Raw genomic sequence first — 22,643 nt, 5'->3', positions numbered from 1 at the left:
CATTGGTGCTTTCGCTCCTCCTCCTCCTCTCTATTTCTTGTTGACACAGCCTACAAAATAATCTAAACACATGAATAAACTGGGTTGGGTGTATGTTGGGAATAATATTAAGCTCCTTGTCTTTAATAAAATCCAGATTTTCTGACCATCAAAGCTGGGGAAAAATCTACATTTTATGTCAAGACCGGAGGCTAACATTATTGCAAATTCAAAGCTTTTTAACAAACTTTAAAGATTATTTGTGAAATTTTGTATTGTTTGACCAATCAGCATATCTTAACATATCCTGTCATGCACCCCTAACATAAATGCTTGTGAAGCAGATGCACCTCGCACAGCATGTTCTCCAAACAAACTCCCACCCACTCCTGAATTTCTTTTCACCTCTTTGACCCATCTCACTAGTTGGAGAAGACACACCCCTGTCAGGAGTTCTATAAGAGATCAACAATTGTTTCACATCTGACGGTTTCAAATGTAGAGTTGTTTCTTCATACTCTCTCCCTCAACGCACCACACATTAGTTTTTATGATCATCAAAGTACTTTTGTTGAAATAAAAACACACACCCTCGGGGGAGAATATCCTAATTGACACCTCTAATGCCTTAACGTCTGATACTCTTTTAAAGAAGATTAGGCATAATAAGACTGATAACTTTAGGCCTAATAAATTGTTAGTCCCTAATCCATCTAAATACCTCAATACTGTTGTCACATCCCAAACAGAGTTATCTTGAAACCGATGGTTTTGATATCCTTAGACTTCTCATGAGTCTTTTCACCAAGACATCCCGCCCTGCAGAAATGCCATTTATAAGACCATGACCTGCGGCAATTGCTGATCAGTGAACATTAATTGTCCTATAGGACAACCCTCTTACAAACCGCTCAGACAAATAGTTCACTACCTACACGATATCCACTGAAACTGGATCAAAACCTTTCTCCATACTCCAGCAAATCCATTTTTCCATGCCATTGTATTAATTTTACGTGTTTCATGCGCCCAGGATTCCTTGATAAGATTTGATGCCGCTTGTGAAAGTCCTGACACTTCCCATACTCTCTTGAAATTCTCCATGCCGTCAGTCTAAACTGTCTCTCTAACATCAGATTGTGTAGTTTCCCTGTTGGTCCCCTTAAAATCCCTGGAAACATAAGGAGAGGAATTGGATAATCTATCATAATTTTTAGCAAAATAGGGTACCACACTTTCACAGTGGTGTTACCAGCAATACCGTCTCCTTCCCTCTGCGGACTATCATAGCAACTCGAGTTATCATAGTTACTCGAGCGGAAAAGCATAGCCCTTCAGATCCCTCCAGTCCTGTCTGAAATCAGGGTAAAGGCCCCCCCATTCTTGCCAATCTGATTAAACCACACAGAACCCCCAGAAACCTCAGTTCCAACGAACTTAACCTGGCACAAGTCAGCAGAATCAATAAGGCTCGTACGGGTGGTCGCCTCTTCTCCTACAACACCTCAAGGTTGTGGAACTCCATGCCCCTCCCGCTTCGACAGGAGCCCAACCATCTTTCCTTTCGTAAGAAATTAAAAACTTGGCTCTTCCCTACAAAATAACGATATCTGACCTTGTCCTTCTTCAACCTCCTCTTTTCGTAGCTGCAAGCGCTGGGATGCCTCCGGGTAGCCATGCGCTAAACAAGAATCCTTTCATTCATTCATTCAAATCATCTATCCCCGCAGACTGCATCTTGCCGCCACCTGTAAAACATCTTCAACTGGGTATTCAACCTGTCCGCAAACAGATCTACCTGACAAGGGCCCCAAATTCCCATCAATTTCAAGAATTCTGCTCTGTCTAGACTCCAGTTGCTTGAGTCTTTGTGATTCATTGAGTGCCAATCGGCCTCTGAATTGTTCAAACCTGGGATATGTTCCGCCTGTCCCACAATGTTCTGTCCCAAACAATATTCCCAAAACACCTTGGCCAGAACTGCCAATTCCTTTGACTTTGGATCGCCTAACTTGTTCACATATCTCACAGCAAACACATTGCCCATTCTCAACACAATTGAACATTTCACATTGTCCTTTATAAAACTTTTTATCGCAAATGAACCTGCCAAAAGTTCCAAACAATTTATGTGTAAAGACTTCTTTCTCTCTGACCACATATCTCCTGTAGATGTCTCGCCACAAGCTGCCTCCCAACCTGTCAGAGTCTCATCTAATTCTATAATGAGGTCTAGTGTTGTTCCAAAAATGGCTCTCCAATTCCACACCTCAATATTTTTTAACCACCAGCCAAGTTCCTCCTTAGCTTCATCTGAAAGAGTCACCTCTTCTGAATATTTCAACCCCTGTCGTAGATGCTCGCTCTTCAGCCTCTGGAGAGCACGATAATTCAAAGGTCCTGGAAAAATAGTCTTGATTGAAGCTGACAACAGACCTATAACCTGCGCTAGCATCCTTAGGGAGATTTTTCCCCCCAACACCACTCTTCAGCTTCACGTCCGCAACCAGAGAAGACCTCCGGCAAAGAGCCCCCCGTGGGGCCCATTGGGCATTGCAGCACCGGCCTAACAAGGAGCTGCCCTTTGAAGCATGACACCCCTTTGGGTGTGTGAGGGCCCTTGCTCCTTATTGGAGCTATTCCACTCTCAGTTCCCCTTCTACACGAGGAAAACCCAGCTTCTTTTCTCCCTCTTCCCCTTCCTTTCCCTGCCCTCCTTAGGAACCGCATACCTCTGTGCTTGCCATATGTAAATATGGCAAGCACAGAGGTATGCTGGACCTACCAAGCCCCTGTCCCTCCTTTTTCTGAATATTACTTTATTGGCCAACGTAGGCCTAGGGCACTTTAACATGAGATGTAATTGAACGTCTTTAGTGATTTGCCTCCTTAACCAAATCTGCACATATTGTGCAACATGAGCAGCTGATGTTCATACAGGAGAAAGTGGATGTTTAATTAGCATGGGATCAAACCTGAATCTCCCAAGGGCAGTCGAGTAACGCCCCTTCTGGCTCATCGCCACTTTTTTCAGTATCTGGTTTCTGTGTCACTACTTCTTCCTCGTTGTCGGAGTTAAAATTCATTGAGCAGCTTAACTACATTTCTGCACTCCGCGAGTAGTCATCAGAATATACAACCATATGTTTGTGTGCTGTCAATTTTCCCTTACATTTACCTGCGTTGGTCCCCTTGTGTGTCCGCAACACCACCAATTTTCATTCGTACTGAAATCTTATTTTTAGAATTGTTACATTTTGCTCTTTTATGTTGTTAAACAGAATAATCTATGTTTTTACGCTTTCTGTTTGCCTTACCTCCTATTTGTATCTGGGACCCTTCACCAGCTGACCAATATCTTTCCTGTTCAGTTGTAACCCTTTTTTCCTGCAACAAATATTCTATCTATTTTTGGATCCAAATCATGCGAGAATATCTCTAACATTTCCTTTAATTTATCCTCCAGAAGTAAGGTGAGGGGTATCTGAAGTGCTTCCCTCAATCATTTAAAAAAACACCACACACACTTGAACACTTTTAAAATAAAAAACATGAAAGAAGGAAAATTAGTAGGATAACACCTATTAACTATTCTTTGAGATCGATGAGAAACTGACAAGCTCTGGAAACCAGTTAATGTGTAACTGATAAATCTGAGCTGTCAATACGTAACAAAGCCTTAGTGAACCAGAGGTTTCCCAAACTTCTAAAATGGCCGCCGAGCTTCACCTAAACGTACCTCTGTCCTTACTTATTTTTATTGGCGGTCCTGCTCTGATCCAGGGGAAAATCCTACTTAAACGTACTTGCTCGCCCAGTTGAGCGTAAACAAATTCATCTGCATGCGCAGTCAAGAAGCCGTCTTCGACGTCCGTCTCCCTGAATACCGTGTAAATCAGAACGAGAGAGACTCAGTCCAACTCCACGGCTTGGATTGTTGCACGCTAGTGTGATACGCACCGCACGCTCTGGTTCACTGCGTTATCGCCTAACCGTTGTTCTGGTAAGCGACCGACAAATTCCTCAGAATTAATGTAGATATAGAATTTGTAAATGTTGGAAGCCGGAGTCCCATTCCTGCACTACTGTCACCAAGTGCACGACCCGGGGCTCCCCACTCAACGTTAGGCCAAGTAAGGACACTGTTTGAGGTAGCCCTGCTCACCCCCTTAGTAGCTTGGCATGAACAGCTAGGCCTGTCTCCAAGGCACGAATGTTCTGTATGTGCAACCACGCCCACAGCAATCCCCTGGTGACACCACAAATGGACTCCACACGAAATTGATAAAAATTAGTATAGCTTTATACAAAAAGATATACGATCAGACCACACGATGCATACGCCAACATAGAATAAAGGGTAATATTTGTTCTGCTGGCTGGTAGGTTCAAATCCCACCCACTGCTATCCAAATGCTATACTGGTCGTTATGCTAGAATCACACATGCTGTGATAGACAAAAAATAGTGCACTGCATAACAATACAATCCTGTACTGGGCAAAGGAGAAATAATACAATGCGTAGTGATATACCCCGGTACCTGCAATGGGAGAAATAATGCAATGCGTACCGCTACATTCATGATCTGCGCAATGAAGGAATAATGCAATGCTTCAAACCCCAATCACAAGCTTTACAATGAAGAAATAATGCAATGCGGGCCGCTACAATAATGTACTTTGCAATCAAGGAATAATGCAATGTGTAACTACAATCATGTACTTTGCAATGAAGAAATAATGCAGTGCGGGCGCTACACTCCTGTACTTGGCGAGGGAAAAATAATGCAATGCGAGGCGCTACAATTGTGTACTTTGTTAGGCAACAATAATGTTAGGCGTCCTAAGACAGTCCGGCAGTTCGTTAGCAGCAATATTGGCAATGTGTATAACAGCAATTCAGCCTCTTCGATAACAGTTGCCCCCCCACACCGTTCAACGATGACACAGAATACAGCTTCTTACTCTGGCCCCTGTACTGCCACTCCTTTCGTCAGCATGGGGCCCACTCTGAGCCGAAGCAAAGGCTCACGTCGTCAGAAGGACTGAGAGGCCGAAAGAGTGTCCCTCCGAACCCGCTCCCCGCCCAGGTACTAATTCACGTTACCTGGGGGCACGGCTCCACTCTCCTCTCCTCCTTTCACGAACTGTGCCTTCCATGCAGAACTCTCTCAATGGGCCTCAGCGGCTCGGCCTGACAGCTCAGCTCCTACGGGGCTGCCGGTCCTGGCTGCGACTGTTAGGAAGGTCCCAGGTGCCCGAGGGGCACACATACCCCACGCCCCTGAGATTACTTTTACTCTGGGTGCACGTTCACCACCGCACCCACCGGCTCTCTTCTGGCATGAAGCCACACACACAACGCTGATGGGACTCAATGTTGTTTCAGAGTGCACGCTGACCAGTCACTACTCCTTGCGGTCTCAGTATGCACCAAGACACGCACACCGCACTGCAGAGACTCACTTTCTTCCTGTGCACATGAACAGCCGATCATCTCCACACTCCCAGGTTGCACCAAAGCACGCACACTGCTTTACTGAGACTTACTCCAACTCCGGGGCCCTGATATCCAGGCACTATTCACCAACGCCTTCGACTGCACCACGACACACTCAACGTGTCCGAGCCTCAATTCTCCTTCAGTGCACTCGAATACCAGGCACTCCTCACCAACGCCTTTGATGCACCCCGGCTTGCACGTCCGAAAGTCACTCCACTTCCGATGCATACATTGGTTAGACACGCCCCACCAATGTTTCCCGTTCATCACGACACGCAGCCTGCATATCCGAGACTCACTCCACCTCCGGTGCACATGCCGACCAGGCTCTCCTCACCAGCAACTGCCTAGCACCACAACATCAACCCTCCGCGTCCGAGTCTCACTTCCGCTTCGGTGCACACGCTGACCAGGTGCTCTTCACTAACGCCCGTGGTGCACCACCACACGCACCATGCACGTCCGAGACTCACTCGACCTGTGATGCCCAAGTTGGGTAGGCGCTCTTTACCTGTGCTTCCTGTTCACCACGACACGGACCCAGCGCGTCCGAGTCTCAATCCTCCTTCATGTGTCCAAGATCACAGGGTACACCTTCCGAGGGTCCCAAGCTGCCACAACACGCATCCACTGCGTCGCTTGAAACTTTTTCGGAAACTTTTATGTTCCTGTCTTTCCAAACAGGGAGCCAGATCGCCTCGGCCCTTGGGGTTACAAGACACAGCGCAAAGCACAGTCTCCGTCAAGCAGGGGGACCCAGTGCCTCCAAGCACAGTCCCAACAACATCTTCCTTGGTTAGAAGAGCAAACGGCAGACCAGCCCCAGATTATGAAGCAAGGATTGGTCTTTCCACAGCAGTATCTTTAGTTGCTCCTTCTTTAGCAGAGGTTCCACTTGACCACAAAATGGGTCCAAGCCTTTTCAGTCTCAATCCATTTCTGTTTCATTCCAACGTTCAGGGGTTTCAGCTCTCATAGTTATACCCCTTAATGTCTTTGAAGTTTGTTGTGCTCAGGGGTCCCTGACCCCTCCCTAAATTAGTTCTGGGTGTCTCCCTCCCAGTGTAACCTGTCTCCCTTAGATACTGGGGTGTGTATCCTTAATCACTCAGCAGGAGATGGGTCAATTGGCTTATAATACCAGCCCAGGCCAGACCTTTTCACCTCCCAGGCTTCTCCTCCCCTACTCTCCCGATGCAGGGCAGCCTGGTGCCATCTATACCCCTCCCTGGGTCAAGACCTCTCCCAGCTCCTCTCACCTCTCAGATCCAGACAGTCAATCCACATTCAGCCGAGACACACAGAAATGCTTAAAGCACAAAACTCAGCCACTTTCTAAAAGAGTGATTTCTGAACACACAGTGAGAAAACCACTTTCATAGAAAGATGTGTTTGACACTGTGAATTCATACATATTAAACTTCACCTCTCCATTAGAAACTTACAGGAAACTAGGATACCAAAACACAATACCCAGCCTCCCCTTTCTGTCCTATGGACAGAATGGTCTTTCAGCGGTGAAAAACGAAATGGAGTGCTTTTCACTGTCAGGACATAACACACACCCTAGTATATGTCCTGCCTTTTACTTACACTATATCCTGCCGATGAGGGTACCCAATGTGTATGAAAAAGGGAAAGTAAGACCTGACAAGTGGTTACACTTGTCAGGTAACCACTTGTCAGGACAGCATGCAAACTTAGCAATTTGCGCGCAGGCCCTACAATGCATGCCTGAGTTCCCTTCTCCGCGCGCCTTTGCATTATTAGCCCTGGCGCACACAGTGCACATCACTAGGGACTTTACTAGAAGTCAAACATACCAATCATGGCCAACTAATTACAGCGAGACACCTTGTACATTCCGTTGTCTCAGAGAGGCGGCGGGTTTAGTACATTGCACACAGTTCTCTCATGCTCACTATACAAGGAAACCTGCTATTCCTTTTGGTTCTGGGGCAGCATGCTACTCGTCGAACAGCACTTCAACGCCTCGTCGGGGGTAGAAAGTGCTATATAATTACAAGTTGCGATGCATGCAGGTATACACAAAGGCTTCCGACCTTTTTGACCAGTCTAGGACACATGGGTCTACTGAGGTTTTGAGGCCTCGTTCTGGAGATAAACGCGAGTGCAAACACCTTTGCATTCTCCCTTTCCAGCCCGGTGAAATATTCTTTGCCCAGAAAATAAGGGTCTCTGTTTTTTCCTTCGGATTATTACTGTCTTTTATTCATTACCACAAGGGAAGATTTCTATGTTTCCTATGCATGGGTTAAACCTTTAGTCACTGATGTCGTCCTTTAGGGCACTACCATGCTGCTGCATCTCAAACACAGCCACACTAATGCTTCAACTGAGACATCACATGATTCAAGCGTAGTAAAAAGGCAGTGACAATATAAAATCATAGCAAATCTAGAATAATCTAGCCTGTTTAAAACACAACAATTGTTATGAAGCCGACTGTCAATGCATAAATTAAGAAAAACAAAGCTACTTTGCATGGATGCTATTTATAATGCTTTTGGATGGTATTTATGTAATAAAAGCTGAGAAGTGAAGTCTGTGCAGTGAAAGAAAATCTCACTGCGCAAAAGTGCCTACTCAGCTTTTTTTCCTGCGGATAAAGTTGGGAATCTAATTCCAAAGAAATTACCTTTTATTAATGCCCAGCTATGTGTTGACCCAAAAGTGGGAACGGGTATCTTGTCTGTTGTTAGAATGAATGAATGAATGAAATTACATTTATAAAGCGCGATGGCTACCCTGAGGCTTCCCAGTGCTACAGACGAACAACAGAGGACCGAGCAGGCAAGAGTTAGATACAGTCCCTAAAAAGCCATTTTTTTTAAGCTTTCGGAAGGCCATCAGGTTAGACTCATTTCGAAAATGAAGTGAGAGAGCGTTCCAGAGAATTGCAGCGTTATAGGAAAAAGACCGTCCGCCACATCTGGCTCTCCTTATTCTGGGAGGTAGAGAGAAAGGCGGCCATGGAACTTAGGTCTCCCCTAGGTTGGTAAGGAGTCAAGTCAAGTCAAGTCGAAATTTATATAGCGCACTACATACCCAGAGGGTCTCAAGGCGCTTGATGAAGGGGGGAGGTTTACTTATCGAATATCCAGGTTTTGAGCTGTTTTCTGAAGGCTAGGTGGTTTTGAGTAAGGCGAAGGTGGGTGGGAAGGGAATTCCAGGTTTTGGCCGCTAAGTAAGAGAAGGATCTTCCCCCCCATGGTGGCTTTGTGGATGCGCGGCACTGCGGCGAGGGCTTGGTTGGACGAGCGCAGCTGGCGGGTCGGAGTGTAAAAGGAAAGGCGCGTGTTGAGACAATCAGGTCCAGGTTCGTATAGGGCTTTGTGTGCGTGGGTGAGGAGACGGAACGTTATCCTCTTGTTGACGGGAAGCCAGTGAAGGTCTTTCAGGTGACTGGAAATTTGGTCTGTGCGGGGGATGTCAAGTATGAGTCTGGCTGAAGCATTTTGGATGCGTTGGAGTTTTTTCTGCAGTTTTGCGGTGGTACCGGCGTAGAGGGTGTTTCCGTAGTCCAGACAGCTAGTAACCAGTGCGTGGGTGACCGTTTTTCTTGTTTCGGTGGGGATCCAGCGAAATGTTTTTTTGAGCATGCGTAGGATGTTGAAGCATGAAGAAGAGACGGCGTTGACTTGTCTGGTCATCGATAGTGAGGAGTCCAGGATGATGCCCAGGTTCCGTGCGTGGTCCGTCGGTGTGGGGGCTTTTCCTAGTGCCGTTGGCCACCAAGAGTCGTCCCAGGCGGAGGGGGGTGAGCCTAAGATAAGGACTTCCGTTTTGTCCGAGTTCAGTTTAAGACGGCTTTGCTTCATCCACTCGGCTACTTCTTTCATCCCATCATTTAGGTTGGTTTTGGCGGAGATTGGGTCTTTGGTGAGTGAGAGGATCAGCTGAGTGTCATCAGCGTAGGAGATGATGTTGAGGTTGTGTTGACGCGCGATGGCTGCGAGGGGGCTCATGTAGACGTTGAAGAGGGTGGGGCTGAGTGGTGATCCTTGCGGGACGCCGCAGATGACTTCGGTGGCCTCTGACTTAAAAGGGGGAGGCAGACTCTGAGTTCTTCCACCGAGGAACGAGATGATCCAGTCTAATGCTTTCCCTTGAATTCCGATGTTTCTGAGGCGTTGTATCAGGGTGCTATGGCAGACTGTGTCGAAGGCTGCAGAGAGGTCAAGGAGGATGAGGGCGACTGTGTCTCCGTTGTCCAGTAGTGTTCGAATGTCGTCTGTTGCTGCGATGAGGGCAGTCTCAGTGCTATGTTTGGCGCGGAATCCAGACTGTGAGGAGTCGAGTGATTTGTTGGTTTCGAGGAAGGTGGCGAGCTGATTGTTGACGGCTTTCTCAATGACTTTGGCAGGGAATGGGAGGAGCGAGATGGGGCGGTAATTTTTGAGTTCGGTGGGGTCAGCTGTGGGCTTCTTCAGAAGGGCGCTGAGTTCGGCGTGTTTCCGGCTTTCTGGGAATGTGGCGGAGTTGAGGGAGCAGCTGATGACGTCTCGGAGATGGGGTGCGATAATGGAGTTAGCTTTGTTGAAGATGTGATGGGGGCATGGGTCTGTAGGGGATCCTGAGTGGATGGAGTTCATTAGGCGAATGGTGTCTTCTGTGGTGATTGGGTTCCAGTCGAAAAGGTTATTCGGAGGAGTTACAGGTTTGGAGGTAGGTGAGGTTGACTGGTTTACGGGTTGGTTGTCGAAGCTGTTATGAATGTCGGCGATTTTGTCATGGAAAAATGAGGCGAGGGAGTTGCAGAGGACTTGAGAGGGGGTGATGTCGTTTGAGCTGGCTGTGGGGTTGGTGAATTCTTTGATGATGTTGAAAAGTTCCTTGCTGTTGTGGGCGTTGTTGTCTAGTCGGTCTTTGAGTGCTGATTTCTTGGCTGACCGGATTAGTTGGTGGTGTTTGCGGGTGGCGTTTTTGAAGGCGGCTTGGGTGGTAGTGTTTGGGTCTTTTTTCCACGTTTTCTCAAGGGAACGACAGAGCTTCTTGGATTTTTTGAGGTCATTGTTGAACCAGGGGGCATTCTTGCTGCCTTGTTTGATTTGATGTTTTTTCAAGGGAGCTAGTTTGTCGGCGGTTTGGGATAACCATTGTGTGAGGTTGATGGCGGTTAGGGTTCGTTGAGTAGGCCGGGGGTTTTTGAAGCAGTGATGTGGAGATCTGGTCAGCAGTGATTTTGTTCCAATTTCTTCTCAGAGTTGGTTGAGGGTGGTTGTGGATCGTGGTCTTATTGTAAATGAAGTGGATGCAACTGTGGTCCGTCCAGTGGAGGGGTGTGGTGTGCGTGAAGGAGATATGCTTGCTGGAAGTGAAGATAGGGTCGAGTGTGTGTCCTGCATAGTGTGTGGGGGTGTTAACCAGTTGTTTGAGTCCAAGATTGGCGAGGTTGTTCAGGAGGGTGGTAGTGTTACTGTCGTTGCTCTTTTCCAGGTGGAAATTGAGGTCTTCCAGTAGAATGTATTCTTCCGAGGGGAGGGCGTGTGGGGTGATGAAGTCAGTGATGTCTTCGCTGAATTTTGTACGGGGTCCTGGTGGCCTGTAGAGGAGGGTGCCTCTGAGTGTGGTCTTGGGGTCGGTGTGGATCTGGAAGTGAAGGTGTTCAGCGATAGCGAGGTTGTCTTCTGAGCTGTTTGAGACACGGATGGTGTTCTTGTGGACTATGGCGATGCCTCCTCCTGTTTGGATGGTGCGGTCCTGACGGATGATCTTGTAGCCGTCCGGGATGGCTATGGTGATGTCTGGAGCTGAAGAGGCATTCATCCAAGTTTCTGTTAGGAAGGCGATGTCCGGAGAAATGGTGTCGAGTAGATTCCAAAGGTCGATGGCGTGTTTGTGAACCGAGCGGGTGTTGAGAAGGATGCATTTGAGGTGGTTGGAGTTGGATCTCTGTTTGGTGTTTGTGGGGTTGGTGTGGATCTTGATGCAGGAGAATTTGCAGGAGAGGCAGGTGAAGGGTCCATGGGTGTGTCCTGGTGCTGCTTGGGCGCAGTTAGGGAGACGGCCGGGGTTAAGTGCTAAGAGGGTGGAGGCGTCGTATGTGATGTGGGAGGGGTGGGTGATGCGGGGACCATGGGGTCTGGCGCTGGGCACGGTCCAGGCGCGGACGGGCGTAGACGGGCTTACCTTTGGCGCACCTTCGGCGCGGCCGCAGCACGTGGACGCTGCGCGTTGGGACATCTGTCTTAAATGGATAGTGGAGGGGGCGGAGCGTGGGAGGGCCAGCTGGGAGGCGGGAGCGAGGTGCAGGGAGGGTCTTGGACGGGCCGAAAACAAAGAAAATGGCAGACAGGTAAACATATGCTGCGAGGGTCTCCTACAGCCAAAGCTGAAATGGTAATGGAACGCTATGGGGCTAGATTATTTCAGGCCAGCAGAAGAAGCGCTATAACAGGTAAAGCCAGAGAGCGCTGAATAGTGCAAATTACGAAGCACACCACAGTCCAAATGCAATTGTAATAGGCAGCAAGCAAACACAAGGCACAGCAGCGTTACGGAGCGCGGCGCTGTTATGTAAATAAATAATTAAATTTGCGAGGCAGAAATCGGCAGTGTGGTACAATACCAGGAGAAGAGAGGAGGTGGGGGAGCGATCACTTCTGGGAGCAGCAGGGCGGTCACAGCTTCACACGAGGACGTGCGCAGCCTGTATCTCTGTGGGTGGGAAGGTCAGCTGGGAAGCGGGAGCGAGGTGCAGGGAGGGTCTTGGACGGGCCGAAAACAAAGAAAATGGCAGACAGGTAAACAAATGCTGCGAGGGTCTCCTACAGCCAAAGCTGAAATGGTAATGGAGCGCTATGGGGCTAGATTATTTCAGGCCAGCAGAAGAAGCGCTATAACAGGTAAAGCCAGAGAGCGCTGAACAGTGCAAATTACGAAGCACACCACAGTCCAAATGCAATTGTAATAGGCAGCAAGCAAACACAAGGCACAGCAGCGTTACGGAGCGCGGCGCTGTTATGTAAATAAATAATTAAATTTGCGAGGCAGAAAGCGCCAATGTGGTGAAACACATGGCTTTAAACTGAATTCTGTCCCTGATTGTCTGCCAATGAAGGGTCCCTAGAGCTGGTTTTGCAGACTGCCGGTGAGGGATCTGGAGAAGCAGACAGGGGGCGCAGTTTTGGATAATCAGGAGCTTATTGATGGTGTATTGTGGAGCTCCCAGATAGAGGACGTTCCCATAGTTCAGGCGGGAAAGGATAAGGTCCTGGACCATGATCCTTCTAGCTTGAAAAGGGAGGAGGGGAAGGATCTTAAGAAGCATCCTAAGCAAGCCATAGCAAGTTGCTGAGAGTTTCGCTGCCTGATGATTAAAGGCGAGGGAACAGTCGAGCCAGATGCCAAGACTCTTAGGGCCAGATGTAGGTCGCCAAATACCGGTCGGTATCGGCCGATTTCGGCAGTTACCGACCGGTATTTGGAGATTGAGATGTAGGGGGCCTAACATTTACCGATTCGGTAAAATACCGAATCGGGAAATTTACAGAATCGGTAAATCTAGATGTAGGTGGCACTGAAAACAGTGCCACAGGCCCTTAAGAATTTGTTATTTACCATGAAATACTATTTCATGGTAAATAACAAATTCCTGTGTACATGCACATCTGTGCATGTACACCTGAGCCATGTGGCACATATACATGCCCTAAGGGCATGTGTGTGTGTCACATGGCACACAAGCCAGAATCGGGGGTGCAACAGGGTGTCAAAGTGACACGCTGTCCCCCATGACAATTCGGTAATTTTACCGAATCGGTATTTACCGATTCGGTAATTGCCATTGATTCCTATGGGCCTCAAGGCCCATAGGAATCAATGGCAATTACTGAATCGGTAAATACCGATTTGGTAATTACCGAATCATACCGATTCGGTAAAAATGACCGAATTATTACCTACATCTCATTTACCGAATCTAGAATACCGAATCGGTAAAATTCGGTATTCTAGAGTCAGTAAATGAGATTTACCTACATCGGGCCCTTGATCTGGTCTTTCGGGACTTGGGCCGGCCCAAGCCAGTTAGGCCAAAGCAAAGCAGTGTTAAAGGAAGGGGAGTTGCCCAGGAGCATGAACTCCGTCTTGTCCCCATTGAGTCTAAGGCATGAGAGTTCCATTCACTTGGCAACCTCCTCTTGGCAACTACCCAGGGTGCTAGATGACCTCTCGGGGTGGTTTAATGCCATCCCGAGCTGCGTGTCATCTGCATAAGTGATGATTTTCATGCCAAATGGATGGACAATCTCCGCGTGGGGTTCAGGGAGAAGCCCTGGCTGAATGTCCATGCTAAGGACATGCCAATGGTTGGAGTGTATGGACTAGTCCGTGATCACTCAAGTTCAGTTTTTTTTGCTAAATACAGCCCCTTCAGCTTCAACAAATTGCTGTTCTGCAACTTTCACGTAGTCCATAATATGCATAGAGTCATAGATCCCTTGGGGTAGAAGCTGGTTAAACTCCGCCTTTTGCATATTAGTCTACTACCCAATCCCTGCACCAAAGCCTACATGTAGTATTCTCACTAGACAGTCATCACTTTTTAGATGTTCTTCCTCCAAAACCGTCTGCTCCATGATGAGGCCTTGTTCCCCTGACCATTACCTGCAATGATATATGGCACCAATTAAGGTAGTTTGTCACTAAGCAGGTCTTACAAGATATCCCACTCCTCAATGCTGATGCCAAAAAGTTTTCAAAATACTTTGTGACTAGGTTAAACCCATTACTACCCAAAGTAGGTACATAATGATCAAACAGGATTTAGAATTGGCAGAAATTCTTCAGCTAGGTATTTACTCTATGCCAGCTTTTTCGGATCAACTATAGAAGTTCTCTTGCAATAGTTCGTCCCTTCCAGCAGATGATCTGTCTCCTGTACATGGCATTTTGACCACAATATTAAACAATTCGGTGTTGTCTCGACCTGCCACAACTAATCAGGCTTAGTGCAGCCACACTCCCAGTTTTTGCATTGACCCTTGGAAAACGTGTTTGATAAGACAAACCGCTAATATTATCTGAAATCAAGTGGGAGGACAAACAGCATCTAATATCATATTCCAATTGCTCAGCCTTGTCACTGCTACACCAGTGGTGCCTGTAATAATTAGATATGACCTTGTCTTATGTTTTAGATGAAACTAAATAGCCCAGAATTATTTGCTGGCTGTCCTATATTCCTGACATTTCCTAGTTCTGAGAATTGGCCCAAGGATGCTTACATGATGAAGCTCAAGGATGAATTGAACTAGACGATATATGTGTTTTGAAGAAGATTGAATCCCATATTAGTAGCCCAATTTTATTGTGAATAAATCTGTTTTGTGCTTGCAATAGATTTTCTCCGTCCCTTCTTCACACATCAGGTAACACCCAATAGCTGGCATTGCTTTGAAATTTTGGTACAAGCAAATGTAACTCAGAAGGGGAATTAATCCTATTCACCAAAAACCCCAATTGGGAGCAGCCTTACATCATGTCAGTGATACTGGTTATTCATTATGGTCGATGGTCCACTTCGATCACCTTGATCCTGGGGAATACATATGATGGAACACGTACCACATCGGTACCACAGCTTGTGACACTTGAAGCAATCAATATGGCAGATTCTTATTAGAATATAAATTTGGATGATGTCCACACTTCAGGAAAAAAATAGTTGATATTCTCCCCAACCGAAGCATTCAAGAAATAATTTGACATAAACATATCCGAATGTCTTTGTTGTTCAGACTTAAATGTTATTTTAATATAAATATAAGATTGTTTAATGTGGACATATCATTGCGGTTTCAAAGTGTGGCGTCTTCCGAGTTGTCTGTCCAGATGATGATCTTCTGCATTTGTTATTCCAACGATTGAAACATCAACACTTCTTACAAATTTTGTATTTATGAATGCACCACTAGAATTGTTAAACCTATTTGTGAGTTGTGTATTCTTCAAACACTTGTAGGGTCTCTCTGGATGTATATCTCTCTATCTAATTTCCTCATGTAAAAAATATATTGAAGATCTCATTCTTTTGAAAGTAACACCTGTGCCTCACTATATCCTAGATAAATGTATTACAGTATATTTCTACTGTTGATACTTTGTTACTTAATTTGTAATTATTTTAGATTATGCTCAAGTATATAAACCTTGAAAATTGCCTTGATTTTGTTTGAAATGAGGCAGTATCCTCTATTTGGAAAGAACTGGGTATTGAACTAGATCTGACAGATAGATTTCTTTACCAGGAAATGGTTCGTGATGTTTCTCGCAATTTCAGATTATTCATAAAGTACATATTACTCTGATAAACCTATTCCCAATTAGATTGACCTTACCTCCAGTTGCAGATGTAGTTGCAACAAGTATGTCATTTACTATTCTCTGGTTTTGTCCTCTCATCTAGGACTTTTTGGAAGGACGGTTGGCTCACTTGCAATCCTCTGGCCTTGTCCTTTTATCTAGGATTTTTTTTAAGGGGCAACAAATACAGTAAAGTTAATGTTTGCAATCCCTGATTATAGATAATTGCACAAGTGGTGTTTTTCTGAGGACATTCCTCTGGTGACTGTCGACCAAAAAAACTAACAATTTTCCTTAACCATAGTCACTTCCTGGAAGTGTCCAGATCTGATTGGTTTGCACATGTTAGAAAGATCACTGTGAAAGTTGTTCCTGTGGGAAACAATAGGACTTCTATCAAGATGCATGTCAGATAAAGGTTGAGAATTATATGGTAATGTTAGATTAACAGCTGTGTTTATTTTGCATCACACCGAGCTCCAAGCAAAAGACTGGAGTGATGTGCCCATGATGAAATATCTCAAAAATGTTATAGAGTCTTAAAAAAAACTCATCTTGAATAAAAGTTTAACAGTAGCAAACCGTAAGCAAGTGATTATCAGCTTGATTCAGGAGACTGTGTTTTGAGGCATGTTGGAAGAGGATGTGTTGTCTGTGTAGTGACAATTGTGAATGAAGTGTTTGACTGATTATAAGTACTCAACACAAACTATACTTTGTTGCCCGTACTTGTAGTGGACTCTTCTTCTGCTGGTACGATCATATTTACTCCAAAATGTATTTACTTGTTCTGTACTTCTTTTGTTTGCATCAAAACACTTTAACAATTTTTTTTACTTTTAAAACACTGTGTATTCTAAAGCCCAGTAAGTCTACAGCATTTGCCAGTGGATGTTTCTTTTTACCATGCTCACAATTTTAAAATGGTGTTTAAGTATGCTTGAAATGTTTAGGGCTAGTTGCTGAGCTGCGTCTCATCTGTTTACATTTATGTGACTATTGAACTCCTATAATGCTGTTTCTTTTTCTTCAGGCTTCAGAGTTCCTGCATCTCTTACTTCAGTTTAATGACATGGGGTTCCAGCAAAACGAGATCAAGGAAGTGCTTCTGCTGTGTGAGAATCATGGGGACGAGGCATTGGAGGAGCTTATGATGCGAGCACAGTGACTACTGAGACTATGGCGAGAGTATCTTCATCATTGTCAAACAACATTGGTGACATAGGGGCACCTTAATTTGTGCCATGCTGGAACATGGGTTGTGTTGTATGCCCTCCTTCTCAAAAGAAGGTTTCTTGTGGCCTGCAGTTTAGGAAAGCTTCACACGTTTGCCAGGTGGCTCCCAGCTGGCTTGGTAATACTCCAAGCTGGTGAACTTAGTATGGTATTCATATGTTTGTGTTTGTCTGGGAGCTTCAGCAGGAATGAAGCTTGGAAGAAAACAGAAACTCAAAAGTTAAGAGTACATTATTTTCCAATCTAAACCCATCACAGTAAGCTTATTTGAAATTGGCCTGCGACTGGAGAGTGAAGATTTGAGGGATGTAGGGTTGTTCATGCTGCTTGGTAATGGATTACAAAAGATTTCAAAAAGACCGAAAAGGTGGAGGTGGTGGCAGATATTTGAGGGTGTGCCTGGTTTAATGAAAGAATATGCAGTGTCAGCACACCCGGTTGTTTTCATTTGTAGTCTTTCATGGGTGACAGATCATCTGCAATCTCTATTTTGCCATTAATACGTGACGTGAATCCAGCCTCTTGTGCGGTTGTGAAGGGCTAACCCTCTCCCCTATCATTTTCTAATGTAATATTGCTTATGTAAATTCACCTGGTAAGGTCCTGGTTCCTTACCATTTGCAACTATGTTTACTACAACATACTCCTCCATTGCCCTAAATCCACCAATGACTGCTCACTTTCCCTTGTTAAGTGAATATGTTCCAAGAATCTTAAAGGTAACCTTTTCAAGACACGTATTCTGGTAATCTACCTGTTCCTTGACAGCTGGTTGTTTAGCGTGTGAACAGCTACTCTCTGCCCCTGTCCTGCAAGAGCTACTTCAATGAAGACTCCAAAAGTCTTGATGGGCTGTTTTTCTATATCCCGTCAGATTGCGCCATCATCAGCATCAGTTGGATTGTTTCCTCTTTGGCCTACCACTAGAGCATGACACTGGCCTCCCTAGGAATATCTAGTAAAGCTCCTTCAGTAACTGCGAAGTCCTCCCAAGGATGAAGTGAACAGACCATGTTGCACCAGTCTTGGGGCCCCTTTAATAGTGTTCTTGTCTTCACATTTTTAAAATCTAAACAATGATTTATCGGGCTTACTACAACCATAGGCCACTGTTATTTATCCACATGTTCCTGAGCTCGCAGTCATTCCAAATTAACAAAGTATTTTGTAATATTTCTTAATAACCATTTCCAGGTTTTATTTCTGTTGCATTCTCAGTCCAGTGCACAGCGCCCAAAGCCAGAAGTGGGGGTGCTCTCTGCACATGCAGATTAACATATCATGACACTCATTGATTACATTTTACCGCTATGGGGCTGGTGGGCCTCTCTTGTAACACACCTTGGTTCGAGTCTGTCACTCCAGCTAAAGCACTTTGATGCACATTTTATAGCACTGAACCCCAGTAAAACTGAACTAATGCTGGTGGGCACTGCACCTAGACACTGGGGCCCACACTACTGGCCTAACAACCTGGGCCCCCCCACCCACTCCCACCACATCATTAAAGAGCCTTGGGGTCACCATTAGCAATGACCTGTCCCTCAAAACGCACATAGGCACCTTGATTTCCACCTGCTTCCTGTAGCTATGCAAAATAAGGAAAATAAGCAGGCTTTCTGAAACTGCACTGGTCCAGGTCGTGATAGCCCTGGTTCTATCGCAGCTTGACTATGCCAATGCCACTTTCCTGGGACTCCCACTTGGCCTTACCAGGCGATTCCGACTGGTTCAAAAGCAAGCGCCAAGACTAATTTTCCAACAACCCAGATGGCAACACGCCTCCCCTCTCCTCAGGAAACTTCACTGGCTACCTATTCCCCAGTGCTGTGCCTTTAAAGTTGGCTGCCTGGTGTACAAATCCCTAAACTGTTGCAGCTTCAAATTCATCGCTGACCGCATTTCCTGTTATACCCCCTCGCGAAACCTCGGCTCAGCCCATCTCCACCTCCTCGCAGTACCGACGTTTAAGCTGAAGCGGCAAGGGGGATGCAGGTTTGCGACCCTTGCCCCTCGACTATGGAACTCCATTCCCCTGGAAATTAGACTAAGCACAAACCTGATCAATTTCAGGAATTCTCTCAAAGCATGGCTATTCAAATGCGCCTATGAATGATCTGCCTCTGACTGGTGATCCCTTTGCCTCATTAGCACCAAGAAACCAACCGGTCAACGAGCGCTCCACAAAACATTTCTAACATAACATAGCCTTTCTGGGTGCATGATGACTACCATCAGATTGTAAATAAACTCAAATAACAGCAGGCGGGCACTGAAAATAGCAATGTATGTTTCGTTCTTTGAAACTTTTATATGTGATGACTCGTACTGCATTGACAAACTGTTGATCCTGTTTTTCCATTTGTAACTCATGACCTAACATGCACACCGTGTTTGTTCAGGGTTCACCAATAGTGATGTTTGTCCATTTTCAGTGGTGCAGGATTGTAAAATCTAGCAGACTATTAGACTGCCTTCTATCTAGCTTTCTTGAGCTGTACTCCACCAGCATAGGACACACACACAGGGACAAGGAGGAGAAATACAGCAGAATAGGACCCACGTATGGAGGGGCACATTTAGGTCTTCTTTTCTATAGAGGTTCAGGTGGGCTCCGACTCTTTTACCCAAGGTGTTCACTGAAGTGCTTAATTTGAGCCAGTGATTGCAGGTGGGACCAACTGGCACTCATGTTTAGTGCCAGCACTTATTTTTTCATCATTGGCCTTTGAGAGAAAAGCCGGCGGAGTGGAAGGAAGGAGGAACAGAATGATGGTAAACAGTGACAAAGGCAGAATACAGGGATGTAAAAGAAACTGCAAGAATGAGATAAATAAGCAGAGGTTGTATGGTTGTGGATGAAAGAGGCATTAGGTGAAATCAAGGCTAGGAAATGTTTAATGAGGTGGAATCGAGGCTAGACAATCTTAGCATTGGACAATACTGACATTTGGTTTCTGAGAAAAACTTTGAGCCTTGGCACTTATTCTTTTACAAATATAGCACTGTTTCACTGGCTCACTTTGAGCCTATAATTTAGAGTGCCTGCCTTCTGTCTTTCATGAGGGCATGCAAGGGGCCAGTAGTCGAAAGAGGCGGGGCTGGCAGTGTACCTTTCCCTAAATCTTTGTGTGTTAGGCTATGGATTAATGTCTTTGAAATGAATGAAGTTGGAAAGAGGTTCATTGTGACCGCATGAATTCCACTTCCATGTATGGGGAAACATCTCAGATAGCTCAAGGAGGCTCACCATGACAAATTTCCAAATTCAGTTTTTCACAGGCAAACAGTTAAAAAGTTGTTCAGTACAGGTGCAGTGTGGGATACTAAGGTGCACATTCTGTTAGTGACCATGCTTTCTCTTTAACCCCTTGCATGCTGCTGCGATTTTGCGCCTGTGTGGCAAAATCGCAAGTGGGTGGGTTCATGACGGCCCCCAGCCGTCATCAGCACACGAGCGCCGTAGTGCATGACGGATGGGGGCCGTCATCAGCATGCAAGGGGTTAATCTCACTAAAACTAATTCCTAATGTTTTGGTGTTTTGTTGGAGCCTATACAGGAGAGTTTGAATTTAAACAAAATGTCTGTGCTGCAAGTTGGTTTAAGGTGGTGGACTTAGTATGGTTTAAGGTTTACCATGTTTCATTTAACACCTTCAGATTAATTATTTTGTGCAGGATTATTACATCACAGTGCAGCACGTCTCTAGAAAGAGGGACCAGGTGTATCACCAAAAATCATGACACTTGAATTTATCTCAAAATATTCTTCTTATATTGAAAGAAAAAATCCAACCCGGACATGGCAACCATAAGTAGGGTTGTTGTGTAGTAGAACAGTATGTGCACTGGGTGAAGATGGCGTAATCCAAAAGTCACTGCCCGCATGCATGGCCCCATATGCTCCAACTGTAAGAGTTTGGAATCATGAATCCTAGTCTTTCTACCCTGTACACAAAGTGTGATCTTGCGGAATATGGCTTCACCATCATCTGACTTGCCAGTCTAGAAGTGCTTGGAGACTGCCATAAGTCTGAGTCAAGAGCTATATTACTATTGTAAATTCTTAATTCTTTCCTCCACTCTTTAATATGACAATTTAGGACACTAATTATTTTGAAGATATGTAGATCAATACCTGTCATTGTCTCGCAACTTGTGAAATGTTTGCCTCTGAGCTGTAATAAAAAAATTTATTTTCAAGAATTAAGCTGGCTGTGTCTTGAATATTTGTAATAGCTGATGTCCTCTAGTACACAGATGAACAAGCCGTGAGCCACCCCATGGCTCGTGAATTTGTTTGACTTTTCTTATGTTGCATTTAGTCTCTGATGCTGTTGCATAATTGCAAAACAGCGTGCCACCAATGTGTCTTTGTTGGCTCTACTGATAACTTTACCTGATTTATATGAAATCTATCTACTGTTTGCCTCATGCACTCACTACCGCTCTGTTCTCGCTTTGTTTTTGCTCCTGTCACATCTTCCAAGAAAAGGCAAGCTCCCTGAGAAACTGTTGTTTGTGTTGCTGACAATAACTTTGACATAGCTTATTGTCTCACTACCATTCCCACTTCTTTTGTTCTTTCTTTATTTTTCAGCTTTTTCACATTTTTTCTCTCTGCCTCCCCTCTCATTTTTATGTCTTTTTACCTCCCACTCTGTTCCTGTCTGTATTTCTCTTGCGCTCTCTCTTTCACACCTCCCTTTTTACCGGACGCTTTCTCCCAGTCTTTCTCTGTCCATGTCTTTATCCCTATTTCTTGGTCTCTTTGTAAGTCTTGTGTATCCTCTGCTTACAACCATGTATTCCAGGACATAGAATAGGAAACTGGAATGTATTGACTTGAAGGTAGTCAGTTGTTACTAGCAGACTCGATGTCCACTACTCAAGCCTGTTGCTTTCTATAAGTGGGTACTATTAAAGATGGAGTTTATTACCTCCTGGTGTTTGAGCCTTTATTTCACTGGCGACGCGGATGAGATACACGATTGGCATGGCCTGCGAATGGTAGTTGTCTACCCTGAAAAGTTTCTTTCTTGCTGCTCTGATGATCCAAAGTACCCTTCTACAGACTGGCAACGAGAAGACGAGGACTCACCAGATATCAAACTTTTCCCTTGTGCACTGCAACAGTAGGCAGTTCTTAAACCGAAAGGAAGGACCTTACAGACGCTATATTTTGGGCGACATATGCCTCTTGAAGGATACCTGAATTGGGGAGTTACATGCCAGCAGTCTGCAGGGGATATTATGCTTTAATGGGCAGTACGAGGAAAGGTCTTCATACAGTTGATGGTTGCACACAGAACTATCGTTAGTCAGAAGTGTCTGACAGCATGTGGCAAGATCAGCAAAGCAATAGCCTGTGTTCAGCCAGAGCAAATGCAACAGAAGCCTGAGTAAAGGTTAGAGGACACAATCCATCAGCAGAAAGACCCTGAATAAAATTGTGAAAACTGCGAAACTACACTCACTAGTACGGCTTCCTGGACCGCTTGCGTCTCTAATTGGACACATCCTTCCTTTAGAAGATTTTTGCTCTTTGAAATAAATATTGGTGCAGACTTCTAACTTGTCTGTTTTTAGCAGACA

At 45.3% G+C, this 22,643-nt stretch overlaps 1 protein-coding gene across 1 annotated transcript in view; it reads left to right on the top strand.

Moving 5' to 3' along the window:
• The window catches only part of UBAP1L (ubiquitin associated protein 1 like), a 108,399-nt gene extending 87,086 nt beyond the window's left edge, over positions 1 to 21,313 (top strand). Inside the window, exon 6 of the mRNA XM_086958041.1 lies at positions 16,846 to 21,313. Coding sequence (XP_086814167.1) covers positions 16,846 to 16,980 — 135 coding nt within the window. The 3' untranslated portion in view covers positions 16,981 to 21,313. The remainder of the gene's footprint in view (positions 1 to 16,845) is intronic.
• Positions 21,314 to 22,643: the final 1,330 nt, after the last annotated feature.

The sequence above is a fragment of the Lissotriton vulgaris genome, chromosome 2_1 (assembly GCF_964263255.1).
Source record: "Lissotriton vulgaris chromosome 2_1, aLisVul1.2, whole genome shotgun sequence".
NCBI lineage: Eukaryota > Metazoa > Chordata > Amphibia > Caudata > Salamandridae > Lissotriton > Lissotriton vulgaris.
Note: the sequence above shows the minus strand (reverse complement) of the source record. Positions and strands in the feature narration are given on the sequence as shown.